At 41.9% G+C, this 21142-nt stretch overlaps 2 protein-coding genes across 2 annotated transcripts in view; one reads left to right on the plus strand and one right to left on the minus strand.

The window, feature by feature from the left end:
• Positions 1 to 21142, minus strand: part of slc25a24l (solute carrier family 25 member 24, like) — a 137532-nt gene that overhangs the window by 32097 nt on the left and 84293 nt on the right. The window lies entirely within an intron of this gene.
• Positions 3404 to 21142, plus strand: part of gipc2 (GIPC PDZ domain containing family, member 2) — a 32719-nt gene continuing 14980 nt past the window's right edge. The window contains exon 1 of the mRNA XM_079569858.1: positions 3404 to 4181. Coding sequence (XP_079425984.1) covers positions 3873 to 4181 — 309 coding nt within the window. The 5' untranslated portion in view covers positions 3404 to 3872. The remainder of the gene's footprint in view (positions 4182 to 21142) is intronic.

The following is a 21142-nucleotide window of genomic DNA, read 5'->3' on the forward strand; positions in this document are numbered from 1 at the left end:
ATTACCTTAGAGCCAGAACCCTCTCAGTGACTATTTTTCCTGCATACACTCATCAAAAACACAAAAAAACTATGATGTAAAAAACAAAATCAGCAGCAGTTCTGACTGAAATTTTTTCCTCTATTGAAATTTCTCCACATTCCTGATTGGATGTTCACTAATCCTAAGAAATGAAACATGCAAAGATTGTTTGCATTTGTGGCATTAAACATATAGTTAGACATTAACCTCTAAACCTATAGCACATTTTCTCCAGTTTGGCTTTACCCAAATCTAAAAGCGCCCCGCCTTTAGAGCTTACAACCCATTTGAAAGTTAAGACCTACCACTATTTTACTATTTAATTGTTTTTTTCTCACATTTCCTGCCTATGTGCACACCCTGAGTGTTTCTAAGAGCTGAATGTAACAAGTACATTTCTCCATTGTGAGATCAATAAAGGCTTATCTTATCTTTTTTGTCGAATTTCACCACTTTTTTTGTCACATCTTTTGTTGTGTTTTGATCACTTTTTCATTGCATTTTTGTCGCCTTTTTGTCGCTCTTTGGTGGTTTTCTGGTTGAGTTTTGTTGCTTTTCCAGCACTTTTTTTTGTCACATTTTGGAAGGGTTTTGGTCGCTTTTATCGTCACTTTTTCCATCTGCATTTCCAGCACGTTTTTGTCACTTTTTTTTGCTTTTAGATTTGGGTGATGCCAAGATGGAGAAAATGTGCTCGGTCGAGGCGGGGGTTAAAATGGTATAAAAAGCATCACATTTTATCACAGTTTTATCACAGTCTGCGGGGTTAAATTTTCTCAGACCTGACTTAACTTCACCAGGAGCGGGACATCACCAGCTTGTCTCCATGGAGGAGCTGCAGGAAGCCAAACTTAAAGTTAAATACTTTAGATGCTCTTCCAAATGCTTTAATTCGATTAACCCACTGAGGAACTGGAGACACTTTCATTTAAGGAGTCGATGGTTGATGGGTTTTTTGTGCCTGTTTTACCAATTGACGTGTACAGCACTTTGCGCTTTTTATCTGTGAAATAGAAATAAATAAATAGAAATACATTTTATTTTGTGTCAAAAAGAAGTTTTCCTCAATGTGGAACGAGTTACTTTTTTTTTTTACTGGAGTAAGAAACAGATACTTCATTTTATTATTACTCAAGCAGAAGTAAAATGAAGGGTACTGTTTGAAAAAAACTACAGTTACTTAAAGAGGGGGTATTATGCTTTTTTCAATCACATAGCACCAGTCTATAGCACAGTACAATGATGACGAAACCTTCTGTTGGTCTGTAAATGCAGTAAATTAGAATAACTGCCTTGTATAAAATTGCTCTCTCAAAATGGCTGTAGTGAATGTCTTGAAATAGGCCTCTGTCTCTTTAAGAACCTCTGACCCTTTCCGACACGCCCCCTCCACACACTGTCTGTGGCATCAGTGGGGAGGGGGCTCTGCTGAGGAGCAGTGGTTGGTTACTCGGCTGGTGATGAAAGCTCGGAGGCGTCTCCAGGAGGTGGGGGCGTTCCTAGGAGGACTCAGGGAAACCTATCCCTAAAATGGCCGCCATCAGAGTTTTTACAGATTACTCAAAAATACGTGAATGTGCCAAGGCAACACTTCAGGCATGTTTTTAATGAGGGAATGACATGATAACCTGATGTAAAGCTTGAAAAAGTCGATTTTTCGTAATATAAAGGTGCATTGTGCAACTTTTTGTATGTATTTTTCTTTTTTCGTGTGCATATTTGACCCAGCAGATGGTTACCATGGCACCTTTACTTTCGATTACAGTGGTCTCTACAACGCTCCAGGATCAATTGTTTTGAAGGTTGTCACTGCTGATGGATCCTTTCAGCAGAAAACGTACAAAACAATTGACCCTGGAGCGTAGAGACCGCCGTGATTGAAAGTAAAGGTGCGAACACTCATACAGCCGCTTGGTCACTACAAGGTCAAATGTGCACAAGTATCAACTTTTTTTTTTTTTACATAAAAAGTTGCATAATGCACCTTTAAAGGAATAGGCCACCGCTTTTCCATACTGAGATATGTTCTTACCTGAGCTTATGAGTTGGAAGAGCCTGGTCGCTTCCAACTTCATCACCGTTTGGAGCTATAGGAATACATTGGGAGAGGCCAAATGCTAACAACATCTTTGGTCGTTTTGCGTGACTGAGCGCACGCACGAAGACCAGACAGATACAACTCGTCTAAGCTCAGGTAAGAATCTCAGTATGGAAAAACGGTGGCCTGTTCCTTTAAGTACTTTAGCACAGGTACTTTCTTACTCTTGTTTGAGTCATCACTACTTTTTACTTCTGCTTGAGTAAAATTGTTTCAAAGTAAAGTTTTTTTTATTTTATTTTTAGCTCCTCTACCCCCTCTGCCTCAGGAGCACGCGCTGCAGTTTGAGAACCACTTTTTTATTTTATTTTTTTTATTTTAAAACAGCCAGAGGTGATACCTGGCACGAGGCCTTTCAACATAGCCAGGGGCGGACTGGGACTGAAAAACAGCCCTGGACTCTGGCCAGCCTGGCCCAAATTAGCGTAAATGTGACACTTACCACCCGCCTAAACCAAATACATTCTGTCCTCTGTGGCCATTATATAGGCCTGTGTAACACCTCATTTGAAAGCTAAGACCCACAAAACTGATCTTTTTCCCCTGCATTGTTGCTGTGTTGTGTCTCCTTTTGTATGTTTTTTTTTTCTTTTTTTTTCTTCATTTTTGTGACATTTTGTTGAATTTTTGTCACATTTTTGTTGAATTTTTGTCACATTTTTGTTGAGTTTTTGTCACATTTTTATTGTGTTTTTGTTGAATTGTTGTTGAATTTTTGTTGAATTTTTGTTGAATTTTTATTGTGTTTTTGTCACGTTTTTATTGTGTTTTTGTCACGTTTTTTCTATCACTTTTTGTTATGTTTTTGTGGCCTTTTCGTTGCTTTGTTGTCGTGTTTTTGTTGCCTTTTCATCACATTTTTCATCACTTTTTGCGTCGCTTTTCTGGCACATTTTTGTTTTCTTTTCATCCTCTTTTTGTCGCTATTTTGATGCTTTTCTTTTTAGCTTTTAGATTTGGGTAAAGCTCTGTTAAGGCGGGAACGGTGGCCCTAGAGCCAGTGGCCCTTCTGTGCTCTTCCAGAATGGACACATGGCCAGTCCGCCCCTCAACATAGCCCATTGCTGTAGCAAACAGAGCCAGACAAACTCACGGTAAACAATTCAAAAAAAGAAGACAAGACAATAATATCAGACAAAACAAAACAAAACAAAACAAAACAGAGATTAAACAAATGCAGAATGACAGCACAGACAATGACAAAAAGAGGAGAGAGGCATCAGTTTGAGAACCACAGACCTTCCTCGTGCCAAACCTGCTCATCCTTTCCTGTCCCTGGTTGAAAGTAAACACCTCTCCTGAGCACAATAGTCCCTCACTGTCCCGGGCCGAGCAGCAGGTGCACCGCCTGAAACTGCCCCCGTGCCCCTGGGCTCGGGTTTGGCCCACACCGCGCATGCGTCCCCGCGGCACGCTCGCTGACGGGGAAAACAGAGTGGCTATTGTTAGCCCGCTCCAGCAGGTTGTGTCAGGAGTTTATCCCCGGTTCCCCGCAGGCCTCGCTCCCACCTGTTGAATATTCACCACGAGTATTTGCAAAACGAGTCACTGTCGAGGAGCAAAGTCTGGGGCCAAAACTTCCTCCCCGGGCAGCAGGTGACGGTGCGTAAAGGTGCGCGTAAAGAAGGTCGGAAGAGAGTTTTGGCGGAACAGGACAAGGAAGTAATCAACAGGTAATACGCTAATACCGATGTTATAGCGCGCGGAGGACTTGTCTAACCACGTCGAGAGCGATACGAAGTTCAGGAACAACATGCCCCTGGGACCATGGAGGAAGAAGAAATCCACGAAGGAGCATTTGGTGGATAACGAGGAGGTGAGCGCCGGTGGTGGCGGCGGCGGCAGTAGTGGAGGAGGAGCGGGACTCGCAGGTGCAGGGAGCCCGGGGAAGGCGGCCGTGAACGGGGCAGGACTCCCTCCGCCTCCCGCGAACCTCAGGCCCAAGCTGGTCTTCCACACGCAGCTCGCCCACGGCAGCCCCACGGGGAGGATAGAGGGCTTCACCAACGTCAAGGAGCTGTACGGCAAGATCGCGCAGGCGTTCAACATCAGCCCGCCGGAGGTAAGAGAAGTGATCAGTAATGGCTGTGAGGCGTGAGGAGACCGGGGAGAAGCGCTTAACCAGGTCTGGTGCATATGGAGGGGCTTAGAGGCTGGTCAGGGATTACTTTAAATCACACTAGATTTATATGGGAAACAAAATAATACATTAACAGTAGCTTATAGGCCAGTGGTTCTCAAACTTTTCACTCCCAAGTGCAAACTCGTAAAATCTTTGACCTGCACGTAGCCTTCCACGAGGCCTGTAAATCAACACAAATGAGATGTACAGTGTTGATTTCGTCGACTAAAATATCTTAATTTTAGTCAAAGTGATATTTTTGTGACTAAAATTGGACTAAAACTAAATTAAAAGTATCTCATGAGACTGAAACTATGACTAAAATGTCCAGATATGTTAGTCGACTAAAATAAGACAAAATAAAAATGAAAAGGAGAGACTAAAATCATCCAAACTTCTATGAAAGAGCCTCAGATCATTTAAATTCTCGGCCAAATGAACAGGTCTGAGCTTTGTTCATGTGGAAGCAGCTCCATGAAGTCGAGGACCTGATTAAATATGATTAATAAATATTATAAATGCAAAGTCGACTAAATTAGCCTTAAATTTAGTCGACTAAATTGACATGCAATTTTAGTCGACTAAAACTAGACTAAAATTGAAAAGTTTTTTTTTTGACTAAATCTCGACTAAAATTAAGTTACATTTTAGTCAAAAGACTAAGACTAAAACTAAAATAAACTATGTTGTCAAAATTAACACTGGAGATGTAGAAATATATCTAAATTAAAAGACGTCTAAACTAGGTGTTAAACATGAACAGAAACAGCATAACTTGAAGCAACTAAAGCTTAAATTAAATGACAAATGATCAATGGTTCTCAATGTCTCATATGTTCCCCCTTGATGCATTCATTTATACTCGAGTCGCCCCTAGCTTGAGGATCCTGTCAAAATGTGAATAAAGTTTTCAGTATTTACTACAGTGTTATGATCAATATGTAGCTACAAATACTCTCAAAAGTCAGGCCTTTTACTGAAAAACATCCTTAAAACTTACTTTTCGTGGAAAGTAATATTGAAATTGTCCCCTTTAACAAAAAAAATAAAAAGGTCCCCGTTGCCCTGGTTGGGAAACACTGTTTGAGATCAGTGGTTCCCAACCTTTATTGTCTCGTGTACCCCTTGGGCCTTTCAATGGTCGTCCGTGTACCCCCTACCTCAGGGGTGTAGCAGTTTATTTAGAAAGTAATCACTTAAAGGAATAGGCCACCGTTTTTACATACTGTGATATGCTCTTACCTCACTTTAGACGTGTTAATATATCCCAGTCTGGTCTTTGTCCGTGCGCTCTGCCAGGCAAACGGAGCACATACGCAGCCTCTCCCACATGTCACATAGCTCCAAAAAAGCTCACGATAGAAGCTACCAAGCTCTTCCACGTGTTCCCTATTTAAATAAAGTTACGTGAAGTGTTTTCATGCGAAGTATATTTACACAGAAATGTAGCATGTCGATTTTATAAGCAGATAAAAAGGGGGACTATAAAAAGAGGCGTAAGGATACGAGGAGCACAGCGTCCGCGCAGTAACTCTTAAAGACTTCCCCCGCTCACTTCCGTCAATAACCTTTAGGAGTTACTGCGCGAACGTTTTACTCCTCATATCATTACGCCTCACAATATAGTCCCCCTTTTTATCTGCGTATAAAATCGACATGCTACATTTCTGTGTAAATATACTTCGCATGAAAACACTTCACGTAACTGTATTTAAATAGGGAACACGTGGAAGAGCTTGGTAGCTTCTATCGTGAGCTTTTTTGGAGCTATGTGACATGTGGGAGAGGCTGCGTATGTGCTCCGTTTGCGTGACAGAGCGCACGGACAAAGACCAGACGGGGATATATTAACACGTCTAAAGTGAGGTAAGAGCATATCTCAGTATGTAAAAACGGTGGCCTATTCCTTTAAAAATGGTATATGTAAGAAAAAGGACAACGTTGCGTTCAAAATAAACATAAAATTCTCCCAAGGCGAAACATTTTACTGAAAAATATAGCTTTTCCTATAAAAATTATGTTCAATTTCCCCCTTTTTTCAGTCTCAAATAGTTTCAAGTACCCCCTGCTAGGTCCTCAAGTACCCCCAGGGGTCCCCGTACCCCTGGTTGGGAAACACTGTTTTAGATGACCGGCGGTACTGCCTTAAAGAAACCCAAGTACCAACCACCAGAAGCCCACCTGTCTCTCCTCAGATCTTTGTCCTCTATGTTCACATTGTAAAATGGTCGAACAGTGCAAGAGCTGATGATCCTAAACCAGTGGTTCTCAACTGTGTGGCTTCGGGATCAGGCCTGTCACCAGAGCAAATATGAAGGTCGATATATTATAAGATAAGATTATTGAGGCAGGAAAACATTGCAATATATGATAGTACTGACTCTAAATAGCGCTTTTCTACCTTCATTAAGTCCAAAGATCTTTACAACCAGTCAACCATTCACTCGCTCATTCACAAACCAGTGTACGCAGACACTGGAGGCAAGGAGGGTGAAGTGTCTTGCCCAAGGACACAATAACAGTGGGCATCTTCAGGAGCTTGGATTCGAACCCCCGACCTTCCGATCATGAGACGACCCGCTCTACCATCTCTGTCACCGTCACTGTCAACTCTAAAACGACAGTAAACCTTTGTTCTAAAAGGCCATAATCTTTAAATATAATGCAACACAATTTGCTTCAGTAAATAATCAAAGTTTTACAAAGAAAAAATATGGAGGAATTGCTAACAAATGTGCAGACGATAAACATTGAGCCCAAAAATGTATCGTTTACCTTTTATTAACCAATAATTCAATATAGTAATTATTGTGCCAGCCCTAATCGGGATCCACAATTAGATTTTGATTTATTTGTCATACGCAGATCAACACACAGTCAACAATGCTTAGAAATATCACCCTGGAATAACAAGCCGCCAACCAAATACGACTTAGACTTGTAAAATATAATGTAAAGTATAGCCTTTTCCTCAAAAAATGCTGTTAAATAAGCCACAGAAGCTGAAATTATGATCAAAACAACCCGATGATCACTGCTAACGGCTCCACGACCCAACCGTTGAGAACCACTGTCCTAAACTCATAAACAAAGATGCAGTTAACATTGTACTAGCCCTGATTTCAGCGCTGACAAACTGTAGGCTTGGTTTGACCTGATTTGAATGGAGGCCGGTGACTCTGCATACAAAACAAAACAAGATGAGTTAGATATTCTTGTATAAATACTTTCTATAGTAAATATTCCATGTTCTGAGGAGTTTGCATGAATAACAACATTTCCTTATCTGGGTCATGGTTGTAGAGACCGTCACTGCTTAGGGGCTTGAAAATATTGAATGAACGCCTCATGTAATGCAGTATTTGATAAATCCAGCCGGTTGTGTCTTTAGAGTCGGGCTTTGCTCAGTGCATTTTACGACCATGTGCGATTGTAGTAAAGAATGTAAGCAAAGGTCCGGGTAAACAGTTTAATGAGAGGCTTTCTCTGTGATTAAGGCTAAAGACGTTAGCTTTGATTGTCTTGAGCTAATGCTAGTCTGTGTTTACCAAGTCACGCCCTGTGCTCCCCGTGACCTAAACACCTCCAGCAGAGCACGAGCGATAGGAGCCCGAGCTAAACCTGAGCCATTACTGCACACGCCAAAGTGAGAAGGCAAGGCAAGTAGAGCACAATTCATACATAAGGCAATTGAAAGTGCTTCAGAAAACAGATAAAATCGATAAAAAATCAACATAATATTAATGAATTACAGTAAAAGGCAAGAGTGCAGATGAGATAAAGACTTGTACAGAAGCAGAGCTGTTTTAAATTCTGTTCTCTGAGCGACAGGAAGCCAGAGAAGAATCCAAGTCTAATTTTCATACTTCTTTAACATTGTAGCTTTTGTGTGGTTCCTGAATGCCAGGAGAGTTTCTGATCTGACTTCTTTTTTTCAAGCCTTTCTTGGACGTTCATTGGCAGTATTTTTTATTGGCTTTATACAAAACCTGAAGCATATGATAATCAACTATATCATAACATTTTAGTGACTTACATTTAATAAATAGTGGGTTTGATGGAGCTCTATATCTAATGTTGTTTTCGGAGGATTTTTATGAGCGTGTTGTCTCTTGATATTCCTGGTTTAGTCTCTGTTAACATTTGATTTTGACTTCACTTTATTGACTTCCATTTTTTTATTGTGGGTTGTTTGGTCAATTAAGTGCAACTGAATTGAATTATAGTGATGAGCAAATAGAAAAAACTGCAATGTCCTAAGAAGTCTTTTGCAAACAGCCCCATGTCTCCTGCGGGTCTTGCTTTGTATAAAACCTGCTAACCCTGTTGTTTAGAGCAGTGGTTCCCAAATGTTTCAGGCTGTGACCTCCAAAACCACCAGAGAAACAACTCGGGACCCCCCACTGTAAAATGTAGTTAGCATTTATGGTCATTTCACTGCAAAAAAAAAGTGATACTGCCCGATCCCGTCAGACAATGGAAGCTGAGCAGGAAAGGGCCTGGTCGGTTCTTGGATGGGAGACCGTTTGGGAAACACCAGGAAGCCTGGGGTGAATGTAGTGACCGTGGGAGTGGTTGGTGGTGGTCGGAGGGGCCGATGGGGCAGACTGGTTGCCTCGCTTCTGTCAGTCTACCCTAGGGCAGCTGTGGCTACAATAGCAGCTTACCACCACCAAGTATGGAGTGAATGAATAATGCAATGTAAAGTGTTTTGTGTGTCCAGAAAAGTGCATAATCATTATTATTATAAAACTTGGTAGAGTTAAATAATAAACTATAAAGCTATGAAACTATGAATCTATGAGGGCATGCTGGTCTTCTTGTCTTAAAGGGGCTAGATGCAAGTTAGCCATTTCAAACTCACTACTGCCACCTCAGGTCATATGTGTAACTGCACCCTCTATATTAAGCTCGTGCATGACGGCAGTTCGGACCCGCATGAACACCTTTTTGAGTGACAGTGCAGGATTTTAGAGGCAGTTATCGGTCTGAGCTCATTCTACACATTAGGACATTGTTGAAACATGTAGAGGGAGGAAAATACTTACTTTTAACATTATTAAACTCCGTATGGTCCCTTTAATATATCGATGAACTGCTTGGCTCTGAAATCGGCGCCGCTCAAGGACGTGTTGATGGAGTAAACTTAAAGCGAATGTTTGTTGGAGGCTCTTTGTGCACAGCTGAACTTTGTTTGCTCAGAGCTGTACATGAACTCAAGCACAAGTGTATGTGGCCATTTGAAAGCTAAGAACCTCTAGAGTTCAGCCACTGAGCTTAACAACTGTCGGCTCCAGTCAGGACGGAGGGAGCTGGGATTGAGGAAGTTCATTTCCAAACTGGTTTAAACTATATAAGATTGGAGCTCCCCCTCCTGGAACCGCCACCTTAACGTGGTGGAGGGGTTTGAGCCGCCCAAATGATCCTGGAGCTCTGTTGTCGGGGCTTTGTGTCCCTGGTAGGGTCTCCCATGGCAAACAGATCCTAGGTGACGGGTCAGACAAAGAGCGGTTGAGAAGCCCCTTATGAGAGACCAACAGGCCCGGTTAGAACCATGAGGCCGTCCTTCTGTGGACCCACCACCTGCAGGAGGAGCCATAAGGGGCTGGTGCAAAGTGATTTGGACTCCAACAGCTGCCCCCACGACCCGGCAATGGACAAGTGGAAGAAAATGGATGGATGGAAGATTGGAGCTCATTCTGCTTTCTGATTGTATAATTGTCCTGAGACACAGACAGATATAAATGAAATTTACAATGTACAAAACACGCTACAGCCCTCACAAAGCAGTTTTTGATCAAAAATACATTCATGTCATTTTTGCTCTTTTTGATTCTGTGTAAACTAGAATCAATCACTAAAATAGTTGTCAACTATTTAAATTCACCCCTTATTTATTTTCCCAACATTGTGCTGCCCTCCTCCACATACATTCGCCATCTCACTTAGTTCAAACATTTTCTATCTCTTCAGCCGCTACTCCTTTAAGCTCTTCTTCCAAAGCCGAGCGCTTGCCTTTGGTTCCTCGACACTGTCCAGAGCAGCGGAGCAGCTCGGCGTTATCGGCCGGCTGCACAGTAGGAGTCGAGATGAACTTTCTTCCACCCTTTAAACCCGAGATAGAGAGGCTTTATTTAAAAAGAGAATTAAGAGAACCCAGTGTGACGTCGAGGGCACGGAGATATGGCTGTTTCTTGCTGTCCTACTTTTGCGTGAGGACTGGGGTAACTTTACAGCGGAAAAGCAAAGTCACATTTGATCGCTGTAATGTTGCACTTGATTAAAAAAAACCTTTTGCATTCTGGCACAGGTGAATATACTACTGTAGTCATATTAACTGTGCCAAAACATTCCACGAAGCCGCAATTATCAGATTAGCCTTCAGAGATCACCCACATGACTAAACAGATTGATATGCAAGGAATGTGGCTCATACTGTTACATTGTTCAATATATGACAGATAAACAATACAGTTTTGGGCACATTATTATCGTCTGTTCATTTCATTTTGTCTATTGTCCAGACACTTTTTCTGATCAAATAAGTCTGAATGAAAAGTGAATTGTTGTAGGCGGAGAGATAATGATAGTGCCTTGAACTGCCCTCAGGCTCAGACAGGTTCAGCAGCAGCAGCGAGAGTGATAGTAGAAGGGCCAACAATAATAAGTTACTGTCAATAAATCCTCCCGTTTGTAAGGTCGGAGCGCGGCGACTGGAGAGGGGTGTTTTTCCACTTAGAAAGATGACACAGATAGGAGTGTGTCTGAGTGCTGGGGCGTCCCTGCAGTGACGATGTGGCAATGATGCATAATGGCATCAGCTGAAACAATAACAAACGCTTCCCTCCAGTTCCATTTAACTAGGGCTGGGTACTTTAACGATACTTGATTTTCGATACCGATACCTGAACATCCCAAAATATTCGTCTTATAGAACCATAAAACAGAGCAATATCGAGAATTTATCCCCTTGAATGCTGCCCCTGGACCAACAGCATCAAAACTTGGTCTCTAAAGAAATACCGGCAATATTTTTTTTTAGTACCTGCTTTTGATACGTTATACCAGTTGTAAAAGATTTCTTTCAATACCTTACTAGTATTATTTAAAGGGACTATACAGAGTTTAAAAATGTTAAAATTATGTATTTTCCTCCCCCCATGTTCCAGCCATGTCATAATGTGTAGACTGAGCCCAGACCTGTTCACCAGAACTGCCTCGGAAATCCTGCACTGTCACTCAAAAAGGTGTTAATTCGGGTCCGAAGTGCCGTCATGCACGAGCTTAATATAGAAGCTGCAGTTACGCATACGTCCTGAGATGGCAGTAGTGAGTATAAAATCAGGAACTGACATCTAGCCCCTTTAATGTACAGAGCCCTACATTTACTCCATCCATCCATCCATTTTCTTCCACTTTATCTGGGGCCAGGTCACAGAGGCAGAAGTCTGAGCAGAGATGCCCAGACTTCCTGATCCACACACACCTCCTCCAGCTGTTCTGGGGGGACCCCGAGGCGACACCAGGCCAGCTCGGAGACATAGCCCCACCAGCGTGTCCTGGGCCTTCCATGAGGTCTTGTCCCACTAGGACATGCCTGGAACACCTCCCGTGGGAGGCGACCAGGAGGCATCAGAAACAGATGCCCGAGCCTCCTCAGCTGGCTCCTTTCGACGTGAAGGAGCAGCGACTCTACTCCGAGCTCCTCCCGGGAAACTGAGCTCCTCACCCGATCTCGAAGGGTGCGCCCAGCCACCCTGCGAAGGAAACTCATTTCGGCCGCTTGTATCCGCAATCTCGTCCTTTCGGTTACTACCCACAGGTCAGACACTGAACCAAAGTTCAGTGTCTAAGGGTTAGAAAAATGTAAAACAATATTTTTTTGGATGAGGGATTCATAAGATATTTCATTTTGAAAATTGTGGTTATTTTCACCCAAAGAACGGAATTTATAGGTCTTCGAAAAAGTACAGTATTGCAAATTTTGGAATCAAAGGGCATTTTAAGACATGAAAATGATGACTTTAAATGTAAAGTGGAATATCCCTATTGGATGTAACAAGGCTGTGAACAACTGTTTCAAAAGCATTTGTTTCTTTTGTAAAGATGAGCAAAACCTCAGTCAATTGAACTTTTGTTTGCCTTGTCTGCTTTAAGAAAGGCTCATCCATGACTGCTATCATTGGCATTGTACACAAGAGTACACAATTGTTTCATTGAAGACTTTGATCCAAGTGATCAAAAGTTGCCATATGGTATCTGTACCCGCTGCAGAAACATCCTCTTGGATGTAGACAGGGGAAAGCCTGCTGCTCTGGATGATCCAGTTGATTTAGCCTTTTTCAAGGTTGGCATAGAGGAGGCTCATTCCTAAAGGTTTGTCTCAACCTTGAGAAACAAGACGATGAGTTTTCCAGCCCAGCTGGGCAAAAGAATAAGTGGTTCTATGCAGCAGGGGTTTGCTCTGACAAATTCAAAGACTCAGGGGTCCGTAAGCTTGTGATTGTGACCTTGGTTGAGGAGGCAAGTGAAAGCTACAGTAATCTCAAGTCTTGATTGACAAAAGGTGGGACTGTGATTTCGATTTGCCCAGCCCGACCCATTGTGTGTCCCATAGTGAAATTTGTCTTTTGCCCCATCTTTCAGAAAGACAGTAATTCAAAAAGAGAATAAATATGGTGATATAATGTAGTTTTAGTGATGAGAACTGAGCTTGTGAAAATCTGCCCCGACCAGACACAGGGAGGACTCACATAACGACACATAGAAAGGCTCCGCGGGCAGGAAATTGAACCCAAGGGCCCCAACTGCGCCTATCCTGGTGCCTCCCATTCTGCCACAGTCCCTACTCCTTTTCTTGTTTTCTGTCTTTATCCCTCTTGCCTTTGTCGTATTGTGTTCTGTGTTTGCCATCCACCGACCGCTTCCAAATGATTATCTGCTGCTTTGTTCTATTTCTCCCACAACTTTTACTTCTAATTTCCCTTTTTCACCACCTGTATGTCGTGGCGGGATGGTCCTGGTGAGTAATTGTCCAGGAAGTCCCTTAGGTCCGGTTTCATGGGCACAGCCTTAAATCCTGCAGATAAAAGATCCCAAAGGATTCAAAGAGCACCACTCCCTCCATAAACAAGTCACTGACAAAGATTATAAAAGGGCTTTACCAAGTGGTGTCAGTGTTTAAAAATAGGCAGCAGTAGCTCAGCTGGTCGGGATGTTCACTCATCACTGAGTAGAAATGATCCAGATCTGATCATTGTTTGGCTGTGGATCCACAAACCTGGCTCTTGTGGCTGAAAAGTCCTTTCAACTGGCCAACATGAAGCACATTTTTTTTAAATATTATCATCACTTTTGCACATGTTCATGATCCATCCATCCATTTTCTTCCGCTTTATCCGGGGCCGGGTCGCGGGGGCAGCAGTCTCAGCAGAGATGCCCAAACTTCCCGATCCACACACACCTCCTCCAGCTGTTCTGGGGGGACCCCGAGGCGACACCAGGCCAGCTCGGAGACATAGTCCCACCAGCGTGTCCTGGGTCTTCCACAAGGCCTCCTCCCACATGTTCATGATAAAATAATTAATTTGTGCTGACAGAGAAGACACTGAGCTTTGTGCCAGTTTTTTTTAACCCCTTGACGCCTGAATTTATTTCCAATTATATAGATAATATGTTAACGTTATTAAACATTGACATAGCAGGAAAGAAAAACATTTTCATTTTTTCCTGAAATATGTCAATTATAATAGAATAAAAACAGCAATAGAAGAAGATAAATCAACGTTAAAGTGGGATAAAAGATATTTCATGTTTTTTTTGTGTGGCTCTTCTTGGCTGCATATTGTCTTCGTTGCCTGAGCTGGTGTGCACTGGAGGGGTCTTAGTTATCTTACTTCAGGATATTCTGGAGGGTCTGCAGTGTGGCCATGTCCCGCCTCTCACTCAGAGACTGGATGTGTTTTTGCTTTCTAGCTGAGGCTAAATTCTTGCAGGAAGAGGTTTGTCGTAAATTAGCAACACACGGCGTCAAGGGGGTTAATGCTGATGGGCCCAGTGATGTCAGAGACATTGAGGGGAGAGCGGAGAGGGTTGGGTCACATAAGACATTTCTTAGACCTTCAGCATTTTGCACATACTAAGTCAAGAACGGTGAGTAGATAGATCCCTGTGACCAGGGAGGGTTGGGTCACTATTCTGATGGGCAGACACTACGGTAAATGGTCTCAACTTATACAGTGCTTTTCCACCTACATTAGGCACTCAAAGCGCTTTACAGCAAGGATCCACTCATTCATTCACACTCTCATTCATACACCAGTGTACGTAGACACTGGAGGCAAGGAGGGTGAAGTGTCTTGCCCAAGGACACAATGACAGCGTGCACCTTCAGGAGGCGGGATTCGACCCCCCGACCTTCCAATCATGAGACGACCCGCTTTACCATCTGCTCCCTGACTTTTGTCCATGACATTTATCCAAGATAAGGATGATATCTTATAGAGTTATTCTTGTTTATGTGGTAAAAGTTAGATTGCACTGAAACATGAAGCAGCTCCTTCACATAGAAAACGATACTGTACTAAAACCAGTAAACCATAGCATGAGAAGTTATCTGGATTAATACATTCGAATAAGGTCTTCCTTGTCTTAGTGTGCAAACAAAACAGAAGATCCACAATAGCAGACTTCTTCAAGAGTTGGGCACTTCACCAAAACATTTACACCAGGCGTCAGGGATGAAAGGCTTCGGTCATCAATGTCTTCTGTGTGACTCCAAAGTGAAATGTGCTGTAACTTTCCATCTGTCCCAGGCAACATTACATTGACGTGAAGAGCAGTTAGTATCTAGAAAGTGGTATCAAGTTGTCAATAGAGTAAATTAATAATTGTATGATGACATAAAGTTGCTACTCACAAAGCTATTTAGAGATAAGAGAGAGAGTCTTCAGAAGGATGTCGTGGGGTGTGATATTATGCGGATGTGCAGCTTGTGTTGTTGCTCTTATCTTTGAGCCGAACACGTGTTTGTGAAGAGCCTGTTCCTGGTTTTTAAATGGCATCAAAGGTCTCTCTCTCAATGACTCACATCTTCATCCTCATGAGACGATAAAGAGATTCACTGTTCGACAAGTGATGACAGCAGACACGAGAGGTGCATATAGTCAGAATATTAATAGCAATCAAATAGCTTTTTATTGGTCGTGATTAGCAAATGACATAGAGAGTGTAACTTGGGCTTCTTCATGAGGTTCTCTAGACTTTATTCATTTTAATAAGGTATAATTTTGTGAGTAATACAATGACGTTGGGTGTTTTTCTGGTTTGGACATGGTTTACACCCAGTTTTAAACATAATTTAGTCCCATTTAGACATGTTCCAAACCCGGTTTAGTCCTGATTTGATCTTGATCTAGGCCTGGTGGGACTTGGAAGGTCAAATAGTTTATGAGAGTCTCAGAGCCACTGGAACTTGTAGACAAGTATTATTCTGTGGGAACAGTAACATTGTGCTCGAGCCTTATTGCATGCAAAATGTTTAGATTATCAAAATTATGGAAGAAAATACTGAGATATATTTCATTTATTTAAGGGCTGTTTTATTGAAAACCTATTGATCGTTCAGGCTGTTATCATTTATCTTGTGTTTTTACCTTATAATAATAAGTAGGTAACATGTGTTTTTAATAGCTAGTTCTAAAGGAAGCAAATTGGTGTGAATGTTTTCAAGTGGTTTTCTATATTATTAAGATATTTCCTCTCTAATCTGTTGTCTCATGCATTAACAATAATTACAAAAGAGTCTAAAGCAGAGGTGCCCAAACTTTGTGTCTCCGAGGGCCAAAATAAAAAAGTGCATGTGGGTCGTGGGCGGCGATGTCAAGTGTGAAACACATATAACTGCAAATAATAAGTTCTTTTCTTTTCTTTTTCGGAAGCCTATACATTGGCATTTGATTCTATCTATGCAAATACCCATGCTACATTCAGATAAATGTTGGCAAACTATGGCAAAAGCCTAGATTTGTAGTAGAACAAAATCAACTATTGCAGAGGTATAGTTCAAAATGTAAACAACACCACCTGTATCTACAGTACCTACAGTGACTTTAAATCATTCATTTGTAAACTCAAAGAAAATGTGATATTAGATCATTTTGAAAATGTCAGTTCAGCATAAATTATTTTAAAAGTACATTTTAACATGTACATGTCAACAACCTTGGCAATAAAGGTTGGAAAACAGGGAAAGTTGATGCTACAACGCTCTGTGATAAACACCAAGACACCACAAGCGTTTCCTTAGCTTTGCAAAAGGAGTGAAATAGCGCCCCCAATTTGACTCTCTGGCCAAAGAGTGTACTGCATCCATATTTACCATTGAGAATAAATGGGGAGAGAGTTAGTATTAACCATACATGGAGCAAAAGTAGGTCACCCTCTGGCGGGCCACCATAGGGCCCCACTTTGGGCATCCCTGGTCTAAAGACTTCCTAAACAAACTCTGCTGATTTTCCATGCGCTCGCACTGTTTCACTTTCCTTTTTACCATATCATTACAAACGCAGATTCACACGGTTCTTTTGGGACTCTTCCTTTGACAACATTATGCAATTATAATGCCATAATGGATAAGATTTTCCCTCTGTACTTTGAATTATTGAACTTCATCTGTTTTGGAGCGGATTTAACACTGGACACAGTGTTTCTTCTGCCTTTAGTGGGGTTACTGGAGGAGACGGGTTAGCCTTGAGATGAACTGTGCACAGAGAAAAGTGCTTTGTCTTCCGTGTACGCGGCGTCTGCGATGTGTGACACAGAGTCTGGGTTAATTCAAGTGTTAAATTAGTCACTGCTTCTAAAGTTACTCCAAAGATCGGCTGCGGATTTTAGGAAACAATAGGAGTCGGAGAGATAATGGACGCTCTTGACAAGGAGCTCAAGGCTTCATGTTTTATGCAGAAGTCGAGTCTTTAAACAAGGAGGAAGCCGCAGAACTGTTATGCAAAACAAGATTTTATACTTCTTTGTCCTTGGAGAAGTGATTTGGTTAATCAGAAAACATCCGCCGTCTTTATCAAGAAATGTCCAGCTGCCTCCATTTATCGGACTTTGCTTGATAATAATAGTTTTCTATTATTTATTAATGAACATAGACAGGCTTTTTATATGAACCTCAGCACAAACACTCAATTATGCTTTCCACAGCAATATCTTATGACACAAACATCTTCCGTCATCTCCTTGAAACTCAGAAACTAAGTGCTGTTTTACAGCCACAGGAGAAGTGTTCATTTTAACAACATATTTTAATTTACTTTAGGGCCCGTATAACAAGCGCGTTGGTTCAGAAAAAGCTGGTTTCTTGCTGCTACAACCATAGACCGTTAAAAAGAATAGACGTCTCCTGCTCACTCCGCCCCGTTTGCCACAATGACCACGCTCGAGGAGGAAATCATGGCTGATTTACAGACTCCTCCTCCCCAGCTCTGATGAAGTATGTTCCTAAAAAGGGCATCAGGGCGGGATCTTCACTGTAGACTCGGCCCTTGCGTGACGTGTAGCTCGCGCTGCTCCAATGCTAACAGTCCGGCCCTCATTAGTACAAGATTTCGAACATTTTTCTTACGAAAACCAGCCTGGTCCCTTAATTGTAACTAACCCAGCGTTATCAGGGGAGGAATATCTAGCTGTAGAAAATTTAAGAAAATTAGAGACCAGGCTGTAAAGTGTGTCTAAAGTGTGTCTAAAGTCCAATGCATTTCAATGGGGGAATTGGCAGCAATATGGAGGTACTACAGCAATGGCGGACCATTGGCTGCTCTGCTTTTTGATAACAACACAAGAAGTAGCCTTCATGAAGTAGCCTTCATGAAGTAGCCTCATGAAGGCTACTTCTCTGCTACATCCTTTTTAGCTCTCACAGGACAAACTACAAAGTTCTTCCCACTGTGAGGTGAACACAAATATACCGATGGCAATGGTTGTACTGCAGTTAGTGCTTGTGCTTCACACCTAGAAGATCCCGGGTTCTGTGTGGGGTTTGCATCTTCTGCCTGTGTCTGTGTAGGTTTCCTCCAGGTACTCCGGTTTCCCCCACCACTAAAACATGTACAATAGGTTAATCCTCCAGCCAGGTGTTTCTTACCATTAGCCTGGTTCCACATGTGGATATGGCCGCCGGCAGCTGGCAGCTCACGGCTCCTGCAGCTCGCCCAACGACAATAAGGATGTGTCAAATGCAGAGAACAACTTTGATCAATAAAGTATAACTTAAAGCAACACCGCGCATTTATTTTATGACAGATATTTAAATAATTGAAAATTACCTCATAAATGTAGAAACAAACTTGAGCCATGGCTGTGAGCGGCTCAGCTCTCCTAAGACATGACTGTAAGTTTATCTGAAGTGGGTACGTCTCCAGCTCGTCTCCATGGAGATGTCGACTTGAGTCAGCAGAATTTGAGATTTATATATGTCAGGTCCACAACATCCAGATCCATTCTTTGATTATCCACTGGAGTTATAGCATTTTCTGTGTTTTGTGCTACAGTATAGTCCAAAGTGTTACGCAGTGTGCCTTTAACTTTATTTAACTTAACTTAAACCTGCTGAATAAGCGCGAGTAGGCGGCACAGGCAGTTGTTTTTATCACTAACTTATTGTCTTTGCTAATAGCTGTCTATCCTGTCTGTTGTGACTGTGATGGTGAACCAGTGAGGTGGACAATAATCTAATCTAATCTCATCACAACTGAAACAAAATCCAGAATTTAAAGTAGTTTGTTTTTTACTTTGGGTCACTACTTTTTACTTGTACTTGAGTAAAATGTCAAAGTAACGTTACTCTTCGCCACCGCTGCTGTAAACCTGACAATAGGAGAGTGACGAGCAGTTGACAATGTGATTTCCATATTTTCATTAGCTCTAAATGAAACTGTAAAGCACGTGGAATGCCGCTCTGAACTCTGCCAGATATCTCATTATTTCTGTATTGTTCATCAGTATTATTATTGTCATATATTGTGTGGTGCCGTGTGCTGTTTGGTTCATTGTGTGCATGTTGTGAGTTGGCTGCTCGGTGCCGACAGTCGTGTGGGTCAAAGTCTGTGCATTCACTCGCTGTTGCAGCTTAGGCGTGTCTCCTTTGCAGGTCGGAGCTGTGTTTTCAGTCCGCAGTCATTTGCCTTCACTTTGAATATGTCCCTGCTCTGAGCTGCACGTTTGTCTGGGCTTTAGAGCTTTTGTTTTTGTTTTTTTTTACGCTCAGGTATTTCCCAACACTGGATTATGTTGTCCCTGATCTGATTAATGAGACTGACTCCACCGTGGCTTTGGGAATGCACAGCCACAATCAATTAGGTCTAAATACTTAGGAGGAAATTCCTTTGCAGTCGATACTGACGGCATCTTTGCGAATGCCCATATATGGTCATGATTGAAGCAGCAGATGGGAAACAAAGAAAAAACATTAACTTTCTCCCCTAACAAATGCTGAATTATGAATTTTCCAGTAAATAAAGATACAGAGACATGAGAAAAGTGCTTCAACAGCCCATAAATAAAACAATGCTAACCAGGAAGCTGATTTATTTTTCCCAGGATGGAAAAGGCCACATTTGCATATCGACTTCCTGATTGGTCAGATCTAGCCTGGCTTTAGCCATCCGTAAACTCCAGTCAATTATAATTTCCCTACATGTACGTCTGGGTCTGATCTCAGTGGCTGCGTTACATCGGTTGATGCTATGATGCTGCTTCACTCACTCGGGCGCATTACGTCACGACCAAACGCTAGTGAAAATCAGATCGAATGGTTTCAAAGGAGTTCACCTCTCCCACCTGATAACGGAGCTCAAATGTGAAGATCCAGACCCTTGTACGAAACTAAATGAGTGCGAGGGTCTGGTAAAACCAAGCTAGGTCAGATCCGTACTAAAGCCTGAAAGACACATTTTGTAAACTCCACTATCCTTAAGGTTAGGGCTAAGGTAAGGTTTGGGTTAGTTTGGATTAGTTACACCTAGTGCTGTTTTGTTGAGGTGACGTCATAGCTCCACTTATCATTGGCTGCCAATGATGGCGACTGGCCAATCAGGGAGCGGCTGACCTTTCCCATCCTGGGTTAAAAAAAATTGCAAGCAGGAAGCTCTGTTAGTGTCATGCTTCGTATGCTAACGTTAGCTACGCAATGCTAACGTGTGCTGTTTTATGCTTCTACTGAACAATTTGCTGTGAAAAAACATCCACATGGGCCTGAGTTTGGCTAGACTTTACTGGAATGTGATAAATACTAATCAAGCCCTGATGAAGAAGATGAAGTCGTCGAAACATGTTGGCTTGGCCTCTAAATAAAGGCCTTTTAAGTACTTCCTTGTGCTGTGCATATTTGTTTGTCCTGGGTTTGCTGCTTTTTTGTGATAAAAATGTTTATAGTCCACTAGAAAACTGCTAAAAATTGTGATTCCCATGAGCCCTCTGTATCTGTAGTGTTGTCAAAGCCACATACTAAAACCAGGACACATGCCAGTTGTTCATATTAACTCTTAACATAAAAGAGGGAATAAATAACAAAACAATTACTAAAATAAATAAGTAGCTAATTAAGAATTCAAGCTAAAAATAGAGCTTTTTGTGTGTTTCTTTATGTTTTTATACTATTTTCATTTCCCCTCAGCATTTAGGCAGACAACATGAATTATGTGACTGAATTCCATCCACATTTGTTACAGTTTTGCAGTGGTATTTTAACAATCATTATGGACATTAATTTATTGATAGGTTGTCTTAGTCCTCCATAGATACGCACTCAAAGTACAATTACTGTTAAAAATCCATAAAACAACATGTACAATGCTACTGTAATAATGACAACGATCACAAAGCCCCGTCAGACTCGT

The sequence above is a fragment of the Gobius niger genome (genome assembly GCF_951799975.1).
Source record: "Gobius niger genome assembly, chromosome: 13".
Lineage (NCBI taxonomy): Eukaryota > Metazoa > Chordata > Actinopteri > Gobiiformes > Gobiidae > Gobius > Gobius niger.